This window comes from Lytechinus variegatus, chromosome 14 (assembly GCF_018143015.1).
Source record: "Lytechinus variegatus isolate NC3 chromosome 14, Lvar_3.0, whole genome shotgun sequence".
Lineage (NCBI taxonomy): Eukaryota > Metazoa > Echinodermata > Echinoidea > Temnopleuroida > Toxopneustidae > Lytechinus > Lytechinus variegatus.
Genome location: NC_054753.1, coordinates 5,496,430 through 5,518,322, shown reverse-complemented (window position 1 = coordinate 5,518,322; position 21,893 = coordinate 5,496,430). Strand labels below are relative to the sequence as shown.

Genomic DNA, 21,893 nt, shown 5'->3' with positions numbered 1-21,893 from the left:
GAAGGCCTATACAACATTATAATGGGACTTTGAAACATTGATGTTTACCAGAGCTAAATTGACCACTGACCATGCTGACGGCCTGAGATAACGCGATATGAATGTCTATTATAGGAACATCGCTCATACCACAGGCCCCTGGGAGCGATTTTTTTTTACTGGGGTACTGCATGATTTAAATTTGACAAGTAAAACAAATTAGTTCAGACTGAAAATTATTTCTGTCGCTGGAAATTTGACAAGCAAAAGAAAAAAAAAGGGAATTCGCTCGCAAATATAGCTCATTTGGCTTACATTTCTCCATTTTTAACACCAACCGGTATTCATGGGGGTGCTGCCTATGGAGAACAATACACGCAACACCCCCAAATTGATTTTCCTATATATGCTTAGGATTCCGAAACTAAGTCGATTATTCTGCCCACATCTAGCCATCAGCATCGGAGACAGTGGCTGATGCATATTATGTGTACTACACCTTTCCAATATTATGGACACTTAAGCTGTTATAACTGATCGTGTGTATTATTCACACTAACCATAACATAACTGATACCAAAATGAATTGATCCTCGCTAATAATGAAGAGTAATTCATTTTGGCATAAACTGAGTTATGTTCTTATTTTCTGTGAATAATACCGTAATTGAATACCCGAACTTAATTTTCCCTTTTAAGCGTTTAGAGTGATAAAACTATCAAAAAGACACAATAATAACAATAATCACAGTGATATAATTCACTATGTCTTATATTTCTGAATAATTCACTCTAATTGTTAAATAGTCATTGGAAATCAACTTAGTGCTACATTTTAATAAACAATTTCATACTAAATTAGATTGCATTACATGATAGTAGATGACCAACTGCTTGATTTGTTTCCTGTCATATTAACTAATGTGATCGTTCACTGGTCTCTCTTATTACTATTTGGTAAATGGTAAACGGTGGATGCTATAGTAAGGGTTTAATGAAAATTCATTCGCAGCCAATATGGCCAAAGGCTGAATTGCAGAATCTTAAAAAAATAGACGTGAAATAATCAACTGCATAGTGACACAATGCTTATGATGAATTAACATATTATACTAGTTCCAATAACAAACTTGCCTACATAGATGGATACGGGATTCTTTTATCATGTATTATCAAAATTAATATAGACTGTTGGCTTTTACATGTATAGAATGAGAATATTTATCTAAAATACACGCGTCAAATTTATCAAGTAAAACTACACATCGTGGCCAAAGGTTTAGCAGAAGTGAACGGGGAAAGGAGAGCAGAGATAGAACAGAAATGCGAGAAAAGAAAGAGAGAGAGAGATTGGGAGGAGGAGAGAGAGGCAAACAAAGAAAGGGGGAGGGGGGGAGAGGGAGTGTAGTCTGCAGGCACAGACCCTCATTGGAACTTTGATCAACAAGTGTGCCTCCACGCAAAGACTAGCACATAAAAAACTTGCTGTAGAGCCTTCAGTACACAAGGCACGAGTAGGCTGCACATTCAGACCCTTAACTCGAGTTAAGGGTTTGACCAGCAGACTAGGGGGGGGGGGGGGGAGGGGATGAGTGGAGCAGAATGTCGGAAGAAAAAAGGTAGAAACACGGAGTTGTAAGGCTGCAAAGTTTTAACGCTAGAGTAAAAAAAATGGAAGAATTTCAAAGTAAAATACTGTCCTATATAAACACAGGGCATATATCAGTGTATAGTGGCACAGATTGTCGATTAATAACAAATGTCATTAGAAAAAAAATCAACAACAGCAGTATCTACAACAATGAAGAGAGAGAGAGATGTAGAGAGAGAGAAAGACAAACAGCGGGAATAAAGGAGTTGCAAAGAAGGGAAAGGAATACATCACAGAGAGACCATTGATTAGAGTTCTTGAATTAATACATACATTCAATTACCTACTGGCTCCAACATTGATCCTAAAAATCTCCATGTACGTCTGGTCATGCAAGAAGAATGATGATTGCAAATGATTTCGTAAAATCAGAATACAAAGTAATATACAGTGAATACGGGAAAACGGGACAGTTTTGAAAAGTCTCTAAAAATTTTGTTTCAAATTATGATGTCTATATTTTGATATTAATACATGCTATATGGCATAAAATTAGACAATATTAATCCTCAGACTTCTTGCTAGTTTTTATTCAACTTGCTCTCATTTTTTTAATTTCTCCATCAATTATGTTCATGTATAGTAAATATGATCCTTGTGTAATATCACATGTGTCTATGGGATGATGAGGTCTAAGATCAACTAGGGATCAAAAGGTTTAATAATATTTGGTCCTATCCATTTTTTTAAAAAGTTTATGTTCAAGATGCTTAATAATGCGAATCCCCTTACTGGAGTCTTTTTTTCAGCTTTTACTTATGAAAAGACTGCTGAAAGATACCATATAAAAAACAACAACAGAACAATGTAAATAAATGATTAGAATCAGAAAATTATGGCGGAGATAATGAAACGATAAAAAAGAGGTTTACTGATTAGATTAAGATTTTATATCCAACAGAACATAAATAACAAGCAATTAGCAAGAAGGCTGATGATCAGTTGTTTTTGCCATTTTGCGCAAGCCTTTTGTTAACCCTTGACCAAAACGTTTCGCGTTCGCTCAATCATGATCGAAACCCAATTTTCTAAATTGCATTTGAAAGATAAGACATGAAAGCACCTTGAAAAACATCAAAATATATACGTCATAATTACAAAAAATATTGATAGACTTTTCAAAACTATCCCGTATTTTTTATTGTATTTGATACGCACTGTACAACGAAATACTTGGAAAATAAAATTTTAATGAAAATTAAAGGATATTCATTAATGAAATAATAACAAAGTCTTTTCAACGACAGTACTTGCCAAGTCATGATACTCCAAAAGAAACACATATAAATTCAAAAGGGTGCACCACTCTCGGTATAGTAACTTATTTTTGAACGGGAAATTTTACCATGAAGAAAAGTTTGTAAAAATAGCAACAGCAAAAATAAGATTAAAAACAAATTTAGGTGAAGGTTTGAGAAAAATCCATTAAAGATTAAGAAAGTTAATAGAATTTTAATTTTTGGATTTGTGACGTCAAAATGAGTAAGCTGCCCCACATTATGTTATTTAGTATTAAATGCATAAATTTCATATTTTTAATGAATCGTGAAATGGTTTGTTTACTTTTTGAATAAAATCTACTTTGTTTCATTTTTACGAAACAAAATAAAACGGTCGTAAACAATTGAAATGTCTAATGATATCCTGAAAGTACGGCAAAAACCATTTTTCAATTTTCTGAGAAAATGAGATTTCATTGATTTTTTTTAAACATAATATGTTTTAAAAAAATCAATGAAATCTCAAGCTTCTGGCATATGACGTCACAAATCAAATGATTGAAATAACTTTTTATCCTTTGGAGTTTTCTTAAACCTTTGGCAATATTCTTTTTATTTATTCTTTTTGCCATCTTTTCAACAACTTTTTGTCAGGGTGAAGTTCCCATCTAAATCTTATTTGATAGGCACACTAGTCTCTTCGCTTAGCAACATTAAAATACTTCTCAGCATAGCATAAGATTGCAATCATATATTTTAAATATGCATTTTTTGGGGTAAAAAATACTAAGATAATGAATGAATAAAATAATAAATACTATAATTACAAAGTATATGTTACCATAATCATTTATTGGTGAGACACACGTACATGATTACAACTTAGCATCTTGCAAATTGTACCATTCGTATGGCACACAAGAGTGAACTTAGAAAGCGACCATACCGGACCCTCAAACCTAAAATAAGAAATTCCATCTTTGAATTCACATATGAAAAAAAAAAATTCCATCAACAATTAAATCATGTGGATTAATAATAATAATAACAACAAACAGCAATAATGATAATAACGATAATGATGATGATAATAATAATAACAATAATGATAATGAATAAGAGATGATTATATGGCACATAATATTCAACAGAATCTCTTTGCGCTTTACATACTTCTGTACTAGGAACAAGAAAAAAAAAACGATAATAAATGGAAAATTACCAAACTGACCTACCTTTAAGTTTATTTAAACAAATGTTTTTAAAGGACAAGTCCACCCCAATAAAAAGTTGAGTTGAATAAAAGGAGAAAAATCATAAAAATCCAACAAGCATAACACTAAAAATTTCATCAAAGTCGGATATAAAATAAGAAAGCTATGACATCTTAAAGTTTCGCTTAATTTCACAAAACAGTTGTATGCACATCCTGGTCGGTATGCAAAGGAACAGACTGATGACGTCACCCACTCACCTTTCCTTTTGTATTTTACTATATGAAACATGAACATTTTTTATTTACTTCTCATTGTCATGTAAAACAAAATGTTATTCCTCCCTGAACATGTGGAATTGCCATTATTTCAACATTTTATGGTTAAGTCAAGTTGATTCTTATTTTCAAATCTGTAAAAGTTGAAATATTGTATGATTCAAACAAAAGCACAACAAAGAAATAGTAAGTGAGAGACATTCGCGACCCACTCATTTCCATATCACTGAGTTGTGCATATAACTGTTTTGTGCAAAATAAGCGAAACTTATTAAACAGTGTTTTAACTTTCTTATTTCACATCTGATTTTGATGGAATTTTGATTTTCCTCTACCAATTCAAATCGACAATTTTCGGGGGGGGGGGGGGGGGGGGGCTTGACCTTAAAGGACAAGTCCACCCCAACAAAAGATTGATTTTAATAAAAGAGAAAAAATCAACGAGCATAACAAAGTACATGTACAGGTGCTGCTGACTGACTGAAAATTGGAATAATCATAGTATACATGTGCGTCCCGAAAAAAAAATACGAAACCGAGATTAAGCGATGATTTATCATAACTTAATCACAAATACAATAGACAAATGACCTACCAATGTAAAGCTTATAGAATCTCATCTTTCATCTGGTTTTACTCATTCACGCATGAGTAAGCAAAAACAGTTTGAATAAAGGATACCAAAACTCATTTGGCGGGGGGGGGGGTATCGGAATTTCAAAGAGAAAATCACATGCCTAAAAAGTTATATTGTATTTGTGATTAAGTCATGATAAATCATCTATAAATCTTGGTTTCGTTTTTTGTGGGACGCACTGTATAGTTGGTTTCGAATATTCTGCAATTTAACACGTGTATGTTTCCAGAGGGTTCTGCCGATGGTAAATAATACACGCAACACCTCCAGCATCTCCGCTTCCCAGAGCCATAAATGGGGTGGTAGACTAATTTTAGTTCCATCCTGTTATTAATGGTGTCACGCGCGTATACATTCCCCATAGACTGTCTTGAGATTGGAGAGATTGGTGGTGATTTTTTACCTGATTGCTAAGAAAGCATGAATGCTTGTAAGCAAGCAACCAGAGGACCGACGGCTTAAGGTCCTCTCCGAAGGACCTGGTACTGAGGATTAATGCCTTACCAAAGGGCACTAACGCACCTAGTGGGAATCGAACCCGGGTCACCGAAATACGAATCCCCGCTCTACCAACTGAGCTATCGCGCCTCCACTGAGCTATCGCGCCTCCATATGGCATATTGTGTGTTAAAATGGCACTTTTGAAAAATTCATAAAAAATAAACGTGGAATTAGAGGTTCGAATGCTTACTACCAGTGGATAGGATATCTGACATTCCATAATACTAATCATAATAATAATAATAATAATGATAATAATAATAATAATAATAATAGAGACTTGTAAACCGCCAAATCACTCTCTAGAGTGCTCAAGGCGCATAAGGAGCTAATACCAGAGAAAGGAATTGTAGCCAGCTCATTTTAAAAATAAAATCGCCATTTATGAAGATAACTATGATGGGATCAAATTCATTAACTGAAACAATAAAATGAGTTCTAAAGTCATTCTATATCTTCCCAATTTGGGCAAATGAAGTTCAGTAAATACCATTTCTAAAATCAGTGTTAGATTTTAAATTATATTCATATACTTTTGCCAATCAGCAATATCAAATTGAAAAAAAAAAATCGAATGGGTTGGATAGAACGAATCTCTTTAGACCTCCCGTTGTAATTGGGCTCATGGAACCTAATCGTCAAAACGAACCACCAGCTCCAGGACTCAGAAGAGGGCGCTGTTTCCAAAACCTGTTTATGCTGTTGGTACGCAGGACCTAAACGCAAGGCATGACAACCCTTTCGCAGGTGCGACACACGATTCTAAATTTCCTTTAGAACCGTCAGCTTAGGTTCAAATCTAATATTTTGTCAGGTTAAAAAAAAATGAAATTGTCATTGTTAGCAAATCTGAATTGACAATCTAATTGATTTTTACCCGCTTAAACCAAAAAACAACTGTTTACATGATCTAAGCCCGTCTTGTTATCGAGGGGCGGGCCTTCTGAGTTCAAAGGAGATATACAGCGATGCCTGATCTTGAAGGACATCGTCAGCTTATTATTAATAACGTTACATAGCTAAAGGAACATATCTGTCATCGTGGTCATAAGTAGATGATCTGTAGTCATTGAGATCGTACGACTCGATGTCGTTGTTGTACGATTCCTTCCCTCTGAGATTACGAGCACTGTTCAGCCGTCGAGCCTCCTGACCATCGACCACAGGATGAGCGTAAAAGATTTCCTCGTCTTTCTCACGATGATGCCATGGGATAATATCCTGAGTAACCAGAACAAAATAGTAGTGAAAGTCGGGATATGCACGTAAGCGCGTGCATGCAGGGCCAAATAATGAACGATGTGCGAGAAGAGCCAATGGATATACCGCACCGAGGTCCGCAGGACCGAGTGCGGTATATCCATTTGGTGAGTCGAGCAGAGTTCATTATTTAGGTCCTCTATGCACAAGAATGCGTGCATTATTTGTTTTATACAACCCCCTGTTACTGAGTTGCCCCAAATGCTATATTTTATCTAAATTCTAGATAATTCTAGATAATTCCAGACATCGAACTATCCTGCAGGATAGTACTTTTGGCATGACGTCAGAGTGCAGGAAAGTGGGTTTTGAATGCAATAGTGCGATTCACTGAATATCACGTGATCCGATTTGGACCAATCAAACTACAGAACATTCTTGGGAGTTGTATAAAATGAGACGGGTGGGGGCAGAGAGAAAGATAGACAGGGGGCGCGTTAAGAAAGAGAAATCTGGGGAAAGGAGGCGTGGAGGGTGATGAAGGTATCTCTCAACATGGCCTGCTAACCACTAGTGTCAAACACGATTAGAAACGCATCTTTCATGGTGATATATGCCGACGTAAATTGTACAACAGAGAAATCTACACTTTCTGATACCTAAGTTTAGTTGCGCGAACTGGAAATCCTTGATGTTGATATCCTTGCGGAGTATATACAGTGAAAATTGACCACAACCGATCAGTGTATACCAAAAGGATGCACTGCACAACCAAATCATCTCACATTGCTCACCAAAACCATCGATTTTGAATGATAATATTATTATGAAGAAAAGTTAGATTGCACTTCTAAATGGTGTGACGAATGAGACACGGCTACCATTATAATAGTTGCTGCGGAATTAAGCAAACCGTAAAAAAGGTCAAAGCTTGGCTGTCTGAAACCAAGGTGCTTACGCAATCGACGTTTTTTTTTGTGGACGCTGATGGATAGTATACCATGTGGAAAAAAGAGTTTCACAGCGCCGTTCTGAAAACGAAAAGACTCGTCACAAATGTTAACTATCAGGCTAGTAGGTTTTATGAATATTCACCTGTCCCTCGACTCCCTCGTCAGTTGTAACGCCTACGTCCTGCTTTGGACCGGGTCTTCTTCCCCTATTAGTTACGTTTGTTGGCCTTCGACTACATCTATCGACTATGTTGTTTCCACAAACTAGAATCACGCAGGCTGCTAGGAGTAACGCCCCCGTACATGATCCAACGACAATGGTTATCAACTTCCAGTTATCTTCAGAAGGCAGGAGAATGAAGAAGAATTAAAGATTTTTTTTTTAGATTTTCCACAAATAATAACAATTACATAAGTAGGTGCAATGACTAGGAGGAATTTATAATGGGAAAAAAGCAACATTTATATACCTGTGAATAGTTCCAAAATATGAATAAAAAATTAGCAAAATACTGGAGTTTGCAGGGCGTATGACGATAGGGGTCTGTTTAAGTACCAGGGAAAACAAAGTTAGAGGTGATATCTCCTTGATTAAACAAGCATATATGTTAGAACAAATGCTTTCTCTCGTTACACTAGCGATGTCAAGACAGTGATGAATTGATAATCCAAACGCATAATTCCGTATGGGGGGGGGGAATATTATCATACATTTTCATACTGTATTTCGGTTCTGTGACATTTGCTCCGGCGACAATCTCTCCGAAGGGAAATATGCATGCTAAGCCAAACCTGTAATCTAACGTCCAAGACTAAATAAACCTTTATCTTTACATTATTCTGAACAAAACAATGAAAAAATGAAAAATAAAAACAATCCCAACTTTCACCCTACACCCTCTGAGTTATTCAAACCGGATCGAATGTCCCAGAAGCAAATGTAGTGTCATATGCATTTCAAATGTGGTTGATCATGCACAGTTTTCAATGAGATTATGATCTCTGTTATGTCTGTGGGTTAATCGAATAATAAAATATGTAGTCATACAATATCAGATTTAGCATTTCAAGAAGGTAAAAAAATCTTACATGCTGCACAGTTTCTACCGTCATAACCTTCAGGTGAATTATCAGCGTATCCATCCCAACATTGACATGTAAATGATTTCTCGGCTAGATCTTTACAATCAGCGTGATGGGAGCAATCGTCCAAGCCAAGTTTACATTCATCAGTGGCTGCAAATCAATTTATAAAATTAAAAAGGTTTAGTATGTCCAAAGCACGACCAGGGTACATCAAAAGTCAGAATCAGAATCAACATATTAGTATCATGATCATGATGAGATCATAGTCTTAAGTATAGTCAGTTTTCTTTATCAAAGTTGCTGATTTAGAGGAAGAATGATAAGATCGTCTTCATAATCCGAATCCGATTCGGAACCTTAATCAAAACCAATATCACATTGAGCTGTATTAGAATACTATTTTAAAATTAAGTGAGAGTCAGCGTCGCATCCGGAGTTGGAGAATGAAACCATTGGAACAAGATAGCTTGTGTGAAAACAGAAAAATCAAAGAAACATATCAACAAAAGTTTGAGAAAAATCAGACAAATAATGAGAAAGTTATGAGCATTTGAATATTGCGATCACTATTGCTATGGAGATAGCAAATTGGCAATGCGACAAAGGTGTGTGATGTCACTTGTGAACAACTCTCCCCATTACTTTAGTATATATTTCACTTGAATTGCCTCTTTTATCACATCTATCCCTAGATCATGTGTTCTTTTTACATGAGGGCATGTAATACATATTTTTTAATACATCATGGATAAAGAGTTTGTATCATCATAAGAAAAAGCAAAAAGAGACATTTTGAGGGTATTTTATAGTCCACCAAAGGGAAAGTTGTTCATCTGTGACATCACACATCCTTGTCGCATTGCCAATGGGAGGATCTCCGTGGCATTAGTGATTGCAATATTCAAATGCTCATAACTTTCTCATTATTTGTCCGTTTTTTCTCAAACTTTCTTTATTCTTATTCTTTGATTTTTCTGTTTCTACAGAAGCCTATTTGTTCCTAAGGTTTCATTCCCCTTTAAGCAAGTTAAACCATTTTAATCTAAACAAAATAAAAACATGACAAAAAAACATACAGGCCCTGGGTGCAATATCGATACCGATTCATGGTCAGTGAAAGGAAAATGCAAAGGGAAGAAAGATAACGCAATAAATCTACTATACACACACACACACATATATATATATATACATATATATATATATATATACATGCATATACGAGCTTTTAACTTACGTGTGACAGAAGTTTCGTTTGGATTAATTGTGAAATTAGAATTGGTAGCTTGAAAGAGATTAGCCGTCATTACAGCATCGAGTATACTCTGCGCCTCTACTCCTGTTGTATTAGTGAATCCCAGTCTGATTTCAGCTATGATGCTCCCTGCACTAAAGCTAATAGCCGAACAGGATTTAAACCCACTAACAATACCATCCAGTAATGCCGTTACCTGAAAGGCAAATGAAAAGTAAAATGAAAAGGAATATTTTGAAAAATAAATGAATTTAATAAAAGGAAAATGATATGATTAATCCAAGCCTGGATTAATCTGAAGATGAACGCAAAAATATTGATGGTACTGAAAGGGCGTAAACATAGTCAACAGTTTAGAGAGGGCGAAATATGGCGTATCGGGAAAAAAAAACCTCATACAAGTAGCAAGAGATCAAAGCGATCGAGCAAAAAAGTTGAATATTTTAATTACAAAATCATAATTTTGTAATGATAATGATGATGGTGATGATGATAATGATGATGATGATGATAATGATGATGGTGATGATGATGATAATGATGATGATGATGATGATAATGATGATGATGATGATAATGATGGTGATGATGATGATGATGATAATGATGATGATGATGATGATGATGATGATGATGATGATGATGATAATGATGATGATGATGGTGATGATGATGATGATAATGATGATGATGATGATGGTGATGATGATGATAATGACAATGATGATGGGTGATGATGATGGAAACGATCATGATTTTCATTTTTGTTATTGATGACGTGATCATAATTTTCCCAAAGGGGGCATTTTTTGTCCGAAAATTCTGAAAAGATAAAATAAAGTTGTGTACGAAAATTTCTACTATAGATATCTTTACAATTGATTTATTGTGCATATTGCTCTCAAGGATCCGCTACTGGTTGTGATGGTACTGGTGATGAAGATGGTGTTACAGATGACGACTAGGAGAAAAGCCAAAAACATCAGAGAAGGAACAGAGAGCTGGAACGGCAGAAATGATGAAAATGATAACATAAATTTAAACGTGCATTAATACATAGATACTCAATTTCGTAGGGGTGTAGGAGCTTTGGACAGAGACTGGAAGGGCACTTACATTGTACAAGCTGATGGAATTCTAAATGGTAAACAATTGTTCTGCAACTACTACTTCAATGAAGTACTCAGGAATTCAATATTTGAATAAACCGAATGAAACCTTTTCCAGCTTACCGCCGTGCAAACAGTCAACTGCAATGTATTGAAAGCATCACTCCCAGTCGATTGAAGTTCGCTTGTAAAAATAGCAGCAGCACCATCAATCTCTAGTATGGTCATACTTATAGTGTAGTATGTTGTAGCTGAAACATGAATTATTAAAACGAAATATTAAGATAAGAAACTGCCATTGCTATACTGTGTGATCATAATCAACGTAACTTGGAGAAAATTTGATATACAGGTAAAATGGACGCGGTGTGACATATCAGTTCAATATAAATACTTGTTTGAATCCCCCTCCCCCGGAAAGAAGTGGTGACATTCAGTCCCTACAACTTTGAAATTTACCGACAGTAAATGCGTTCATTACCATGATTACAGAAACTCATCTAATGCCTATTCCAAGTATACGAATGATATTATCATTTTAATAATATACGGGCGGAATCGTCAGCACTCCACAAAATCTGCCTCCCCATGGTAAAATGCTGAATTACATTTTGCACAATTAAGTTGAGATATTATTTTTTTTTCAAAGCCGCTCAAAAGTATTTCATTTCTCAGTATTCTTTTATCATCAAATTGTAAAGTATATTTTGTACCTATTTCAGACCCCCCAAACAAATATTGTTGCTTTTGAGAAAAAACAAGAAATTTAAATGATCTGGGGAAATTCGAAGCGGATGCTTGGTATTTCCATGGAAAAACGTAGATAATCTACAGATGAAAGAGAATTCCATTCAATTTATTATCAATTACTCAGTCCATCTTCCTTCAATACTATGGAATAATGTATCAATATGTAATTCAAGGAAAAAAATAATAGCTGTGAAACAGAGGGTGTGCGCTCTACTAACAAGAGCAAAGTCCCCCAAAGTTTAAAAAATTACATAGAACAGAGTAAAGTTTGTAATTGATAATTTTCCTAAGTTGCTGCGTTTACTAAGTTTGTACTTAGATTTCCATTTAATACTAACTAAGAAACACTGGGGCGACCTGTAAAAACTATGGCCTTCTCAAGTAAAAAGGAGTGGTTTACTATTTAAACTATTTAAAAAAAGAAAAGTGAAAATTGAAATTAAAAAATTACTGCGTTTTTTGTCGGGGGGGGGGGGGGGGCAGACTACACCTACTTGGCATCTGTAGCCATTTACATGTACATTTATTTACATGATTTTTGTAGGGCTACACTTTTTCTTAGGCCTCCCTCCAAAAAAAGAAATAAAAAGGAGAATATAACATGATAAATTTTATTAAAATTACATGAACATTTTCAAAGAAACGCCAAAAAGCTTTAATACTTTTAATCATTTTTATTTATTGGGTTATTCGCTCATTTAATATTACTTTATTTATTTATCTATATTTCTATCAATTAACTCATTTTTACCCGACAAATGAAAACATTACATGCTCACGTTCACAAGTCGATTCTCCATACGGTCTTTGGGAACCCTCTCGGCATATACATGTTGTATCTACACAGATCTCTCTATCTATGTCACACTGACCATTGCAAGGATCTTCCACAGCTAAGGGTAAAAATATTGAGAAAAATGAGAGATCATCTAAAAGCTGACCATGATATAATTGAAATAACAATGTTTATAGATACATCTATGGCATTATGGTCCACTTGTAAGTTCAATGATAACTCTGACGTCAATTCTGGGTTAAACGTTGTAACAATTGTCTGTACTTAATATTATGCAACGTTCTTTTAAAGTTTTATTTGTACAAAGTAAGAATATTACTCACGAGAAGTAGTTTTCATTGTAGTCACTTTTGCCTCAGAAGGCATTTGGCCTGTGGACGTTTTGCTTGGTTCCGTTACGGCATTGGTTGTAATGATTGTGATGTCTCCTGTAGTAGCATCCTCTGTCACGTCTATTAAAGTAGTCGGTCCCTCGTTTGGTTCCTGGCTGACTTCATCAGAAACACCCGTAGACACGGTTCCTATCATTGCTGTGGACATGTCTTCTATCGGTGTTTTTGTACCTTCCGGTTGATCCGTTGTCATGATATCCTCTGTTACCATTGTTATGAATGTTCCTTCAGATGAGGATGTGCTCACTGGATCCGATGATATTGCTGTGCCTAATTTAGAAGTCATTGCCTGCATTGTTGTCACGCTAGTCTCCGAACTCGAAATATATGTAGTTGATAGTTCTTCTGTAGGTATTATGGAAACATCTGTATGACCTTCAGAAGTTATTTTGTATGTATTCGTGGCCTGGCTAGTTAAATCTGAAATTGTGCTTGATGTGACAAGAGTTCCTGTCGACATGGTGATATGTTGTTCGGTTTTTGTCTGCTCGGATCCCAATGTTCCTGTGGTTGGAATATGGGTTTCATCAGGATATGCTGAGGCGGATGTTGAAATAGAATCTGTTGGTAAGATTTCAACGGTGGATGCAAATGTTTGTCCAGTTTGTTGATCTGTTCCTTGTGTGTGAGTACCATCAGTCTGTGTACCTGAAGTATATCCTGTTGTTTGGATGCCTTCAGTCGTGATTGTCGCTTCACTTGTGATGTCAGTATTTAAATCAGCAGTACCAATAGACGTGATCATGGTGATACCTTCGGTTTGGAAAGTAGCTGATGAAGCAGTGTTATCCTTAGTTGGTTCATTTAGTGCATCAGTTACAGTACTCATGCCGGTTTGTTCAGTAAGCACTGAAGCAGTTGTACCTTTTATTGGATTTGTTATGGTGACTGCACTACTAGCTGTCACACCGACAACACTGCTGCTGTCAGTTCGATCCAGGAAATCATTTGTAGTTCTGCGTTCAGAACGATCTGTTGTTGCAGAAAATGCACTAACCGGCGTCATTAGCGATGTAGATTCTGAAACAGTTATGCTGTCAGTCTCATGTGTAAGAACAGTGCTGCCTTCAGTTAATTCCAAGGTAGGTGAGCCTGGGGTATCTTCCGTGGTTTGTACGGAAATGGGAGTCATCGGTTCAGTTGACGGTTTAAACTCACTAACATAGGTTGTTAATAACAGCATGGATGTTAACGAATCCGAAATGGGGGCCACATCTGTTGGTGTTACAGGTTCTGCTGTTGATGGATTTTCGGTAGAGCTTGGCCTTCCTGATACTGGCTCCGTTTCTTCAATAGCCGTTGTAGTAACATCAGTGGTGCCATCTTGGGATGTTGCGACAGTTGACACAGGATCACTGGTTGCTGATCGCGAAGTTGTATCTGTTGTCTGTCGGCTGGTCGTTGGCGGTACCGTCCGGATTCCTACATGGTAGTTTAAAAGAGAGATTGAAAGAGAGAGATAAATGAGATAGATATATAGATAGATAGATAGATTAACTTTTGTGAAAATTGTTCTGAATCAGACTCAGACAAGTACATTTTTTAGATTATTTCATTGAACATGGTCATCCCATAATACTCTTTGTGTATAATGTTAAGTATCTTACCAGAACAAGACGGGTTAGCTGAGGTTGGTAGTGGATTCCAGACGCCATTTTCACAAAATGCCTGATTTGGACCAAGCAAGTCATTCGTTCCATCGACACACTCATACGTCACAACGGAGTCATGTTCATAACTTTCCTGATCTGGGTCGTATGTGACGTCATGATATACTCCTGGTCGCTCGCAGTTACCTTTAAGAAAATGGACAGGAACAGTGAGAGGGGGGGGGGGGGTGTAGAGAGAGTGAGGGAGTGGGAGAGGGAGAGAGAGAAAGAAAGACGGAATGAGAGAAGGTTGAGACGCGATTAGAATAGTTAAAACCAGAAAAGATATAATCTAATATTAGGCAGACATTATACGATTGTCATTCAACTGGGAATGGATGTTCCCTATTCATGATAGAAATTCACAACAAGAATGATGAATCGGAAGAAAGGGCAGATTACCTCAAATAAATCAGTATTGGTGAGTGGAGACCTTGTTTCAATTCATCCTCACATTGTCTTGTTTCATGCTGGCAAATTATGTCTTTAAAAAAAATATGGAAAACCAAAACAAGACAGGGTTGTGCATGGCAGAGTGGAAATTAGAGATGCCTTAAGATTGAGAAAAACAAAACAAAATACAAATAAAAGAAAGTAATAAACAAGGAAAAATACAGTAATACATGAAAACGTTTGTACTGCGAATGAAGCATGGGGATTTCGCTGTCTTGCCCGAATACTCATCCAGTCTTGACATACTACAATGTATTAGTATATACTTACTGTAGCAGATGAGTGGAGAAGGCTCCCAGACCCCGTTCATACACAGACTAGTAGGTGAACCAGCTCCCGATGTACCGGGTTCACACGTCATTTCTACAGTTGTGAACTCTTCGTACTCGGTAGAATCGGGAATAAAGATAGTAGACGCATACTGGTCTTCTGGAGGTTTCTGGCACACTGCACGACAATGTAATATAATATACTGATTTTTATAACTGCCCTTGTTCGGGGACTATAACGGTCCGTCTCAATGTCAGAAAAAAAAATTGTTAACAATATTGTATCATGTCTTGCGCTTTCATAGGCATGGACCAATAAAATATGTTTTGCATTTCAAAGATGCATTAATCATGTTAATTTTAAATGTTATGGAGAGCAGCGAAGACGCTTACTTTACCAATGGGCTATTCAATTATGGTACTACGCTCTAAAAACAAATCACTAAAAACTGACTAGTTGATAGGGTCAGCTGGGTGCAACTGTTATTCTAGTCATATTTGACTATTTTCTAGTCATATTTTACTAGAACAGAATTATTTCTGACGAGAATATATGTCAGAAATGTGAATATCAGTGATTGCCATATCAGTTGCTCCCAGCTGACTACTGGTCTAGTCAATCTGACTGATTTGCCGTGTTTTAAGAGTGTATAGAAAACTTCTGATAATTAAATTTTTTAGTATAACGCTTAATGTGCAATTTGCATACTACAATAACATCAACAACCACTACTACTACTACTACTACTACTTCCATTACTACTACAACTAGAACTATTACTACTTCTGATACCGTCGTCATTATTTGTATAGCACTTACCATCAACAAAACCACCACAATCATCATCATCAGCAGCAGCAGCAGCAGTATCATCACCAGTACCACCACCATCATCACCACCACCATTCTTGTTATTATAAATATGATTTTTAACATTTCCATTCAAACTTTGTTTTATCCTTTTCAAAACCTTATTAAGATTAACAGAATAATAATAAAAATGTAATTCATTCATTCTGGTACCTGAATAGACCCCAGGTGGCCGATGTAAGATAATGATTCCAAAGACAAAGATGGCTGCATGCTTTCTCCACACGAGATGTGCCATATTCAATGAGCTATATTCACGAACCTCACACTGCGATAAATAAAGAAGTTGCCTTAAGTAGAATAGCAATTTTGCAACTTTGCCAATTTAGCAACATTTCAGATATTTTAATAGGATTTAGTGGAAATATACCACTTATACATACAGACATAGGAACCATTCAGCTTACTCGTACATATAGTGCACTGTTAGAGTTTGCTTACAGGAATGTGAGATGCCAATCAGCTTCTCTCTGTTTAATGACGTTAAAATATAATTTATATATATCCCCTTCTTTACATATTCATCAAGGCACCTGTGTTCTTTGATATGGTCACCGTTAAAAAACAAAGGTTGTTTTACAAACCGTGTTCATGTAGGATGTGTTCTTTAAAAGTTTTAGTATTGGTTTGATTCTTTAGATTTTTTTTTTAATTTCTAGGACAAGTTGGAACAATCTCAAAAAAGTAAAGAAAAAAAAGTGAAAAAATATATTTATTTTTTTAATGGCAGGAATGGAAAGAGTCACCCACATAATGATTAAACAGGCTAATCATTAATGCCTCTTAAATTTATATTTATTTTAGCAATCTTCTTTATACTTCTGAATCTTTTTTTTTATTAAGTTCACCGTATACATGTTATATTTCTAGGAAAAATAGCACACACTTTATTGCAGGAATTTAAAATAAATCAAGGTGGACGTAGCTAGGGATCAATCGAATTATGTATGTAGTTTTAATACTAACGATTTTTTTCCATCTTAAAAGATTTGAATTCAAATCCCACCAGATTTAAATATAAATTACGGATTAAAACTAAATCTAGAATCCGATTGGTTCCTGTACAGTCAGACTGAAATTCTGTGAAACTAAATCTATTTAAACAGTTTTTTTAAACGAAATAAACTACATTAATATGATTTAAAAACAAAATGACCATCTGAATTATCAAAGCGCTTGATATTTTTTATGATCACGCAAATTACAAAAGAAAAAGCACCCTCAACTGCCAGTAGGCTCTATGTCTATTTATTTCGGTGACAGTATATGTGAAAATTTCATAGGCTACATCAGTCAGCATGGTGAGGTGATCAGTGGATATACACTGTATATCTTGGAATGTAATACTCGACTTGAAATCGTGCAAAAAATATACTTACCGAGCACAGACATGAACCTGAAATACAGTGAAATGGTAAGTAAATCCCTAATTGTGAAGATTGGTAGTAACAGATTTACAATTTTTTCTCTGCCTTACGTAATTAACAAAAATAATATAGCTCTTCTCGAAAAGCGTAATTGGAAAGATATGTTATTACACAGCCTTTAATTGGCGATCTGGTTTCGAACTATTTAATACGAGTATTCAATTTGACAGAGAAAAAATATATGACGGATTACCAGAATGCAAATATTTGAGAAGAAAAACATACCAGGAACGATATCGCTTTGCCTCGCGAAGTGTATGCAGATCATCAACAACGTTCATATCCAAGTGCTTCCACCCAAATCGCAAACATAAGTTTATTTTATTAAGATCAGAGTCGTAATATATAGCAAAGCGGTCGAGTAGTCTTAAACGGCCCGTTCATGCAGACAAAGCGAATACATTATAGTAACATTATTGAAACCCCGTTGCCAATACACACACGAATGTATACATATCGACATAGTCACTACTAAAACATTTGGTATAAAAGAGAAAGAATCGTGTTTTTTTTTCATTTGCTTTTAATTCAAATTTTCCATTAGATGACATTGGAACACATAATGTCACCAGAAAAAAAAAACAGTAGTTATGCCGAAATAATACAGAGGACCTTATTAGTTTCTAGTAAATCACATCACATCATATTTGTGAAAGAAAGAAGGTTATAATAGCTGTATTCATAGTTTTTGTGGACTTTTGCATATTACTTAGTTTTAATTGTTTGTATCATTAGTGGTAGCATTTCATAAGACTTCGATGTTCTTCTAATCTCATTGCCACTCATCTTCTTTTTCGCACAATGTTCAGGATGTTTAAAGTAAAAAAAAACTTACGATGCTTCGCAACATTCTGAATTCACTTGGTGGTGTTCTAAAAGTCATTCTTTGGTTAAACCTAGGACAACTTAGACCCACTTTTTTGGAGTGCCAGTTGTCTACATATTAACCAATTGAAATATTTTTAATTATCATACTTTTGTCAGTAAAGTTGTCAAAACCAATAATTTATATACGATAAAACATGATCAGCATCATATGTCTTTATATTCTTTACTTCACTTCTCTTCACTTCAATTCAATTCATGGTTCTCCTAAGTATTACATGCATATAAAATACATTAAAAATAGCAATAATTCATGAACAATATGGGGAAAAAATACAAAGTCAAGGTAATCACCACCGAAAATATACAAAGACACTAAATCGTATAAATCATTCAGTGATTAAAAAAGTACTTACGCGGAAGTGATGAAATAAAATTATAGAAGGCGCTGTTACCTTCATTGTGAAAAAATGTATGCATTTGGCAGTGTTTGGGTTAGCTGATATGTATGATGTAATTTGAAGTCATACCATGTTACGAGTGTATAGCAGGCATGATTACACAAGGACATATCGAAAATTCTGTGTTCATATAGTTTTCAAGTAGTTTACATTCGAATTGTGAAAAAGGAAATAATAGAAAATATTATAAATCTTAATTGATTGATTGAATCAAAATGATTGTCTCGAATATGGAGAAAATAACAAAATCCTGCCTTCCGCAGAAGTATGGAGTGAAATTTTATTATAGACTAGAGTTAAACCTAGCTTTAATTATCAAAATACCACCCCGTGTGTATAATGGAAAGAGCATATACAGAATGAGAAGAAATGTCTAGTATGTTGTCACGTGACATGCTAATGAGCAATTAGGATGTCTGAACTGTCATTCATTACTACACTAGAATGGGGCTAATTAAAGCCAATGGTGGCGCAACAGAGGGAATGAATTACAAGACTGAAAACCCTCTAGATACGATTTTGTTTTCCTTTAATAGCAAAATAAATAAATGGGAAAAAATATATAGTGAAAGAAAGGAGGTGGAGGATTCAGCTTGAACAAGATGAACATGCCAAAATCGTGTAACTATATTTCAATTTTCCCTATGTCATGGATGTTATTAAAAATTGACAATAAGCCAGTTCGTAGTTCCTTTCTGCGCATGATCAAAAGATTCTACGCATGATCAGAAGAAGGTCATTTGTACTAAAGTGACATGGTGCTTTAAAATCTAATGAGATAAGCACCAACTTTGATGTCTTGATTATTCATTTATTCTTTTGAATTGTCGTTTTCATTTACATCCACAAAAAACAATGCTTCCACGAACGACTGGTATTTCACAGTTTGTCAAGTACATTTTGCAACATGCTAAGATATGCATTCAAAGTAGGAATGCCACAAATACCTTTATTAAGTGTTCATTGGTGTGCTATTCTAGTCACCTGGTCCGAATTTCTTCATCCTGCTATGTAAGGCAAGCTTGCGTAATATCTTGCTTTGAAATCTGCCTATCATGATGACAGAAATGAAAGGTCATTTGACCAAAATTGCCCATGAAGTAACTACGAACTGGTCCATTATTTAACCTGTATAGTCTTTCCCTTGATTTAAAAATGAGGAAAAATGACTGTCTTCAAACCTAGTACCTGCTCGTGAACAAAAGTAATTTTAGGTTGCCCTTAAAGTATGTTGCAGAGTTTGAGTTCTTCAGCTCCTGTGGTAGTGAATTCCACAGGGCTGGTCCGGCATGAGCAAAGGCTCATGCCTTTTGTTTTGTCTAGTATTCTTTATATCATCAAGACAAAAGTACACAATTAACCGTATACAGTCAACTCATGCGTAAGACGATTTTTCATGTTTTACGAGAACTTTAATAACAAAGCATTGAACATACGAATTTTGATTACATTACATTACAATTTATCATTTCATGTCATGACCTTTTTTACCCCAATCAGTGCAAGAAAAACAAATGGAACCAAAATGCTTGAATATATACAAAATCATTAAATATATAAACATAAAAAGCACTCTTTGGGACCAACGTTTAACTAGTTCTGACTAGGATATAATATATACAAGTCAGATGAAGATTCTGAATAAAATACACCATAAAACATTTAGTAAATGTAAATCGCACACCACATGATAACCAGTTAGTGATTAAACAAAAATTATCAAAGATATCACTAAATTGGATTGGGAAAATCAGCTGTTTAAACGCTGATGAGGTAAGATATTTAGATCTTAACATCTTAGACACATAAATAGTGACACCATGGACGGTAGTAGGTCCATGGTAACACAATGTTAATTAAAAGATTAAAGGATACAAAATACATTTATACTACGAGCATCCAAATCATATCTTATAGTCGCTTTTTCACGAAAGGAAATGAAATTACTATAAATGTATTGTACTTCATGCATATAACAATTTAAACGTGGGCCAAATTCCATATTAGATGATACAATTTTCATGTCATCATATTTATCTCGTTCTTCCCTTTATATTTTTCTTCTTCTCCTTCTTTCACTTCTTCTTCAGTCTGTTTCTTCTCATTATTATTACTCTCCTCTTCATTGTTCTTCCTCTTCTTCTAACAGAAATGATAATAATCATTATTATTGTTATTATCATTTTGATCATTAATATCATTAGCATCACCATAATTGTTTTTTTTTATTATTATGTTATCGTTATCATTTATATCATTACCATAATAATTATAGAAATTATCATTCATTCATACATTCAAGTGAATATTATCTACACACACGTATATATATCTAATATGTACATGATATAGATCTGAGAAATAAACACAAATGAAAGGTTTTTAAAGAAGTACTTCTCTCAAACTATGGAGCTGTACTAATCTTTCCCTGAGATTAAAAATCTATTCATTACTTTTCTCGCATATCAACTCTCATCTCGTGAAGTTCTAGTATCATGTCCACGTAGAGGTGTCTTTCCTGGGGGGGGGGGGGGGCAAGGGGGCGATCACCCAGCAATGAAAATGTGGCAAACACATCGTTTTGCCCCCCCCCATAACTCCGTAAGTGCAAAAATAAAATAAAATTGCTATATTACAACGACAATATAAAATTTAGATTTTACGTCTATACTACATTACAAAAAAAACATGATTTCTCCACGCGCTCCACGCGGCAAAAGATTCCGTCTATCATTGCAACTTTTGTTCAGGTAGGCCCTTCATTCATGCAGGAATCGTAACATATAGGCATATAATTTTGGTCTGCCAATGAATAAACAAGAAAATGGCAAACCCTGTTTTCCATAGGCGGATCAAGGTTAGTTATGTATATCTCTAAATTAATTCTCACAAACTACTTAAAAAACCCTTTCCATGA

The 21,893-nt window shown here is 35.1% G+C and overlaps 1 protein-coding gene across 1 annotated transcript; it reads right to left on the bottom strand.

Annotated features, from left to right (window-relative positions):
• Positions 1–6,454: 6,454 nt before the first annotated feature.
• Positions 6,455–16,501, bottom strand: LOC121427894 (mucin-17-like). Its single transcript, XM_041624468.1, has 10 exons — positions 16,417–16,501; positions 15,394–15,570; positions 14,629–14,817; positions 12,953–14,443; positions 12,613–12,726; positions 11,207–11,334; positions 9,957–10,170; positions 8,723–8,869; positions 7,792–7,972; positions 6,455–6,708 (listed from the first exon to the last, which is right to left on the bottom strand). Exons 1-10 carry the CDS (start codon positions 16,499–16,501, stop codon positions 6,492–6,494), a joined length of 2,943 nt encoding a protein of 980 aa, XP_041480402.1. The 3' UTR covers positions 6,455–6,491.
• Between the last annotated feature and the right edge of the window lie 5,392 nt (positions 16,502–21,893).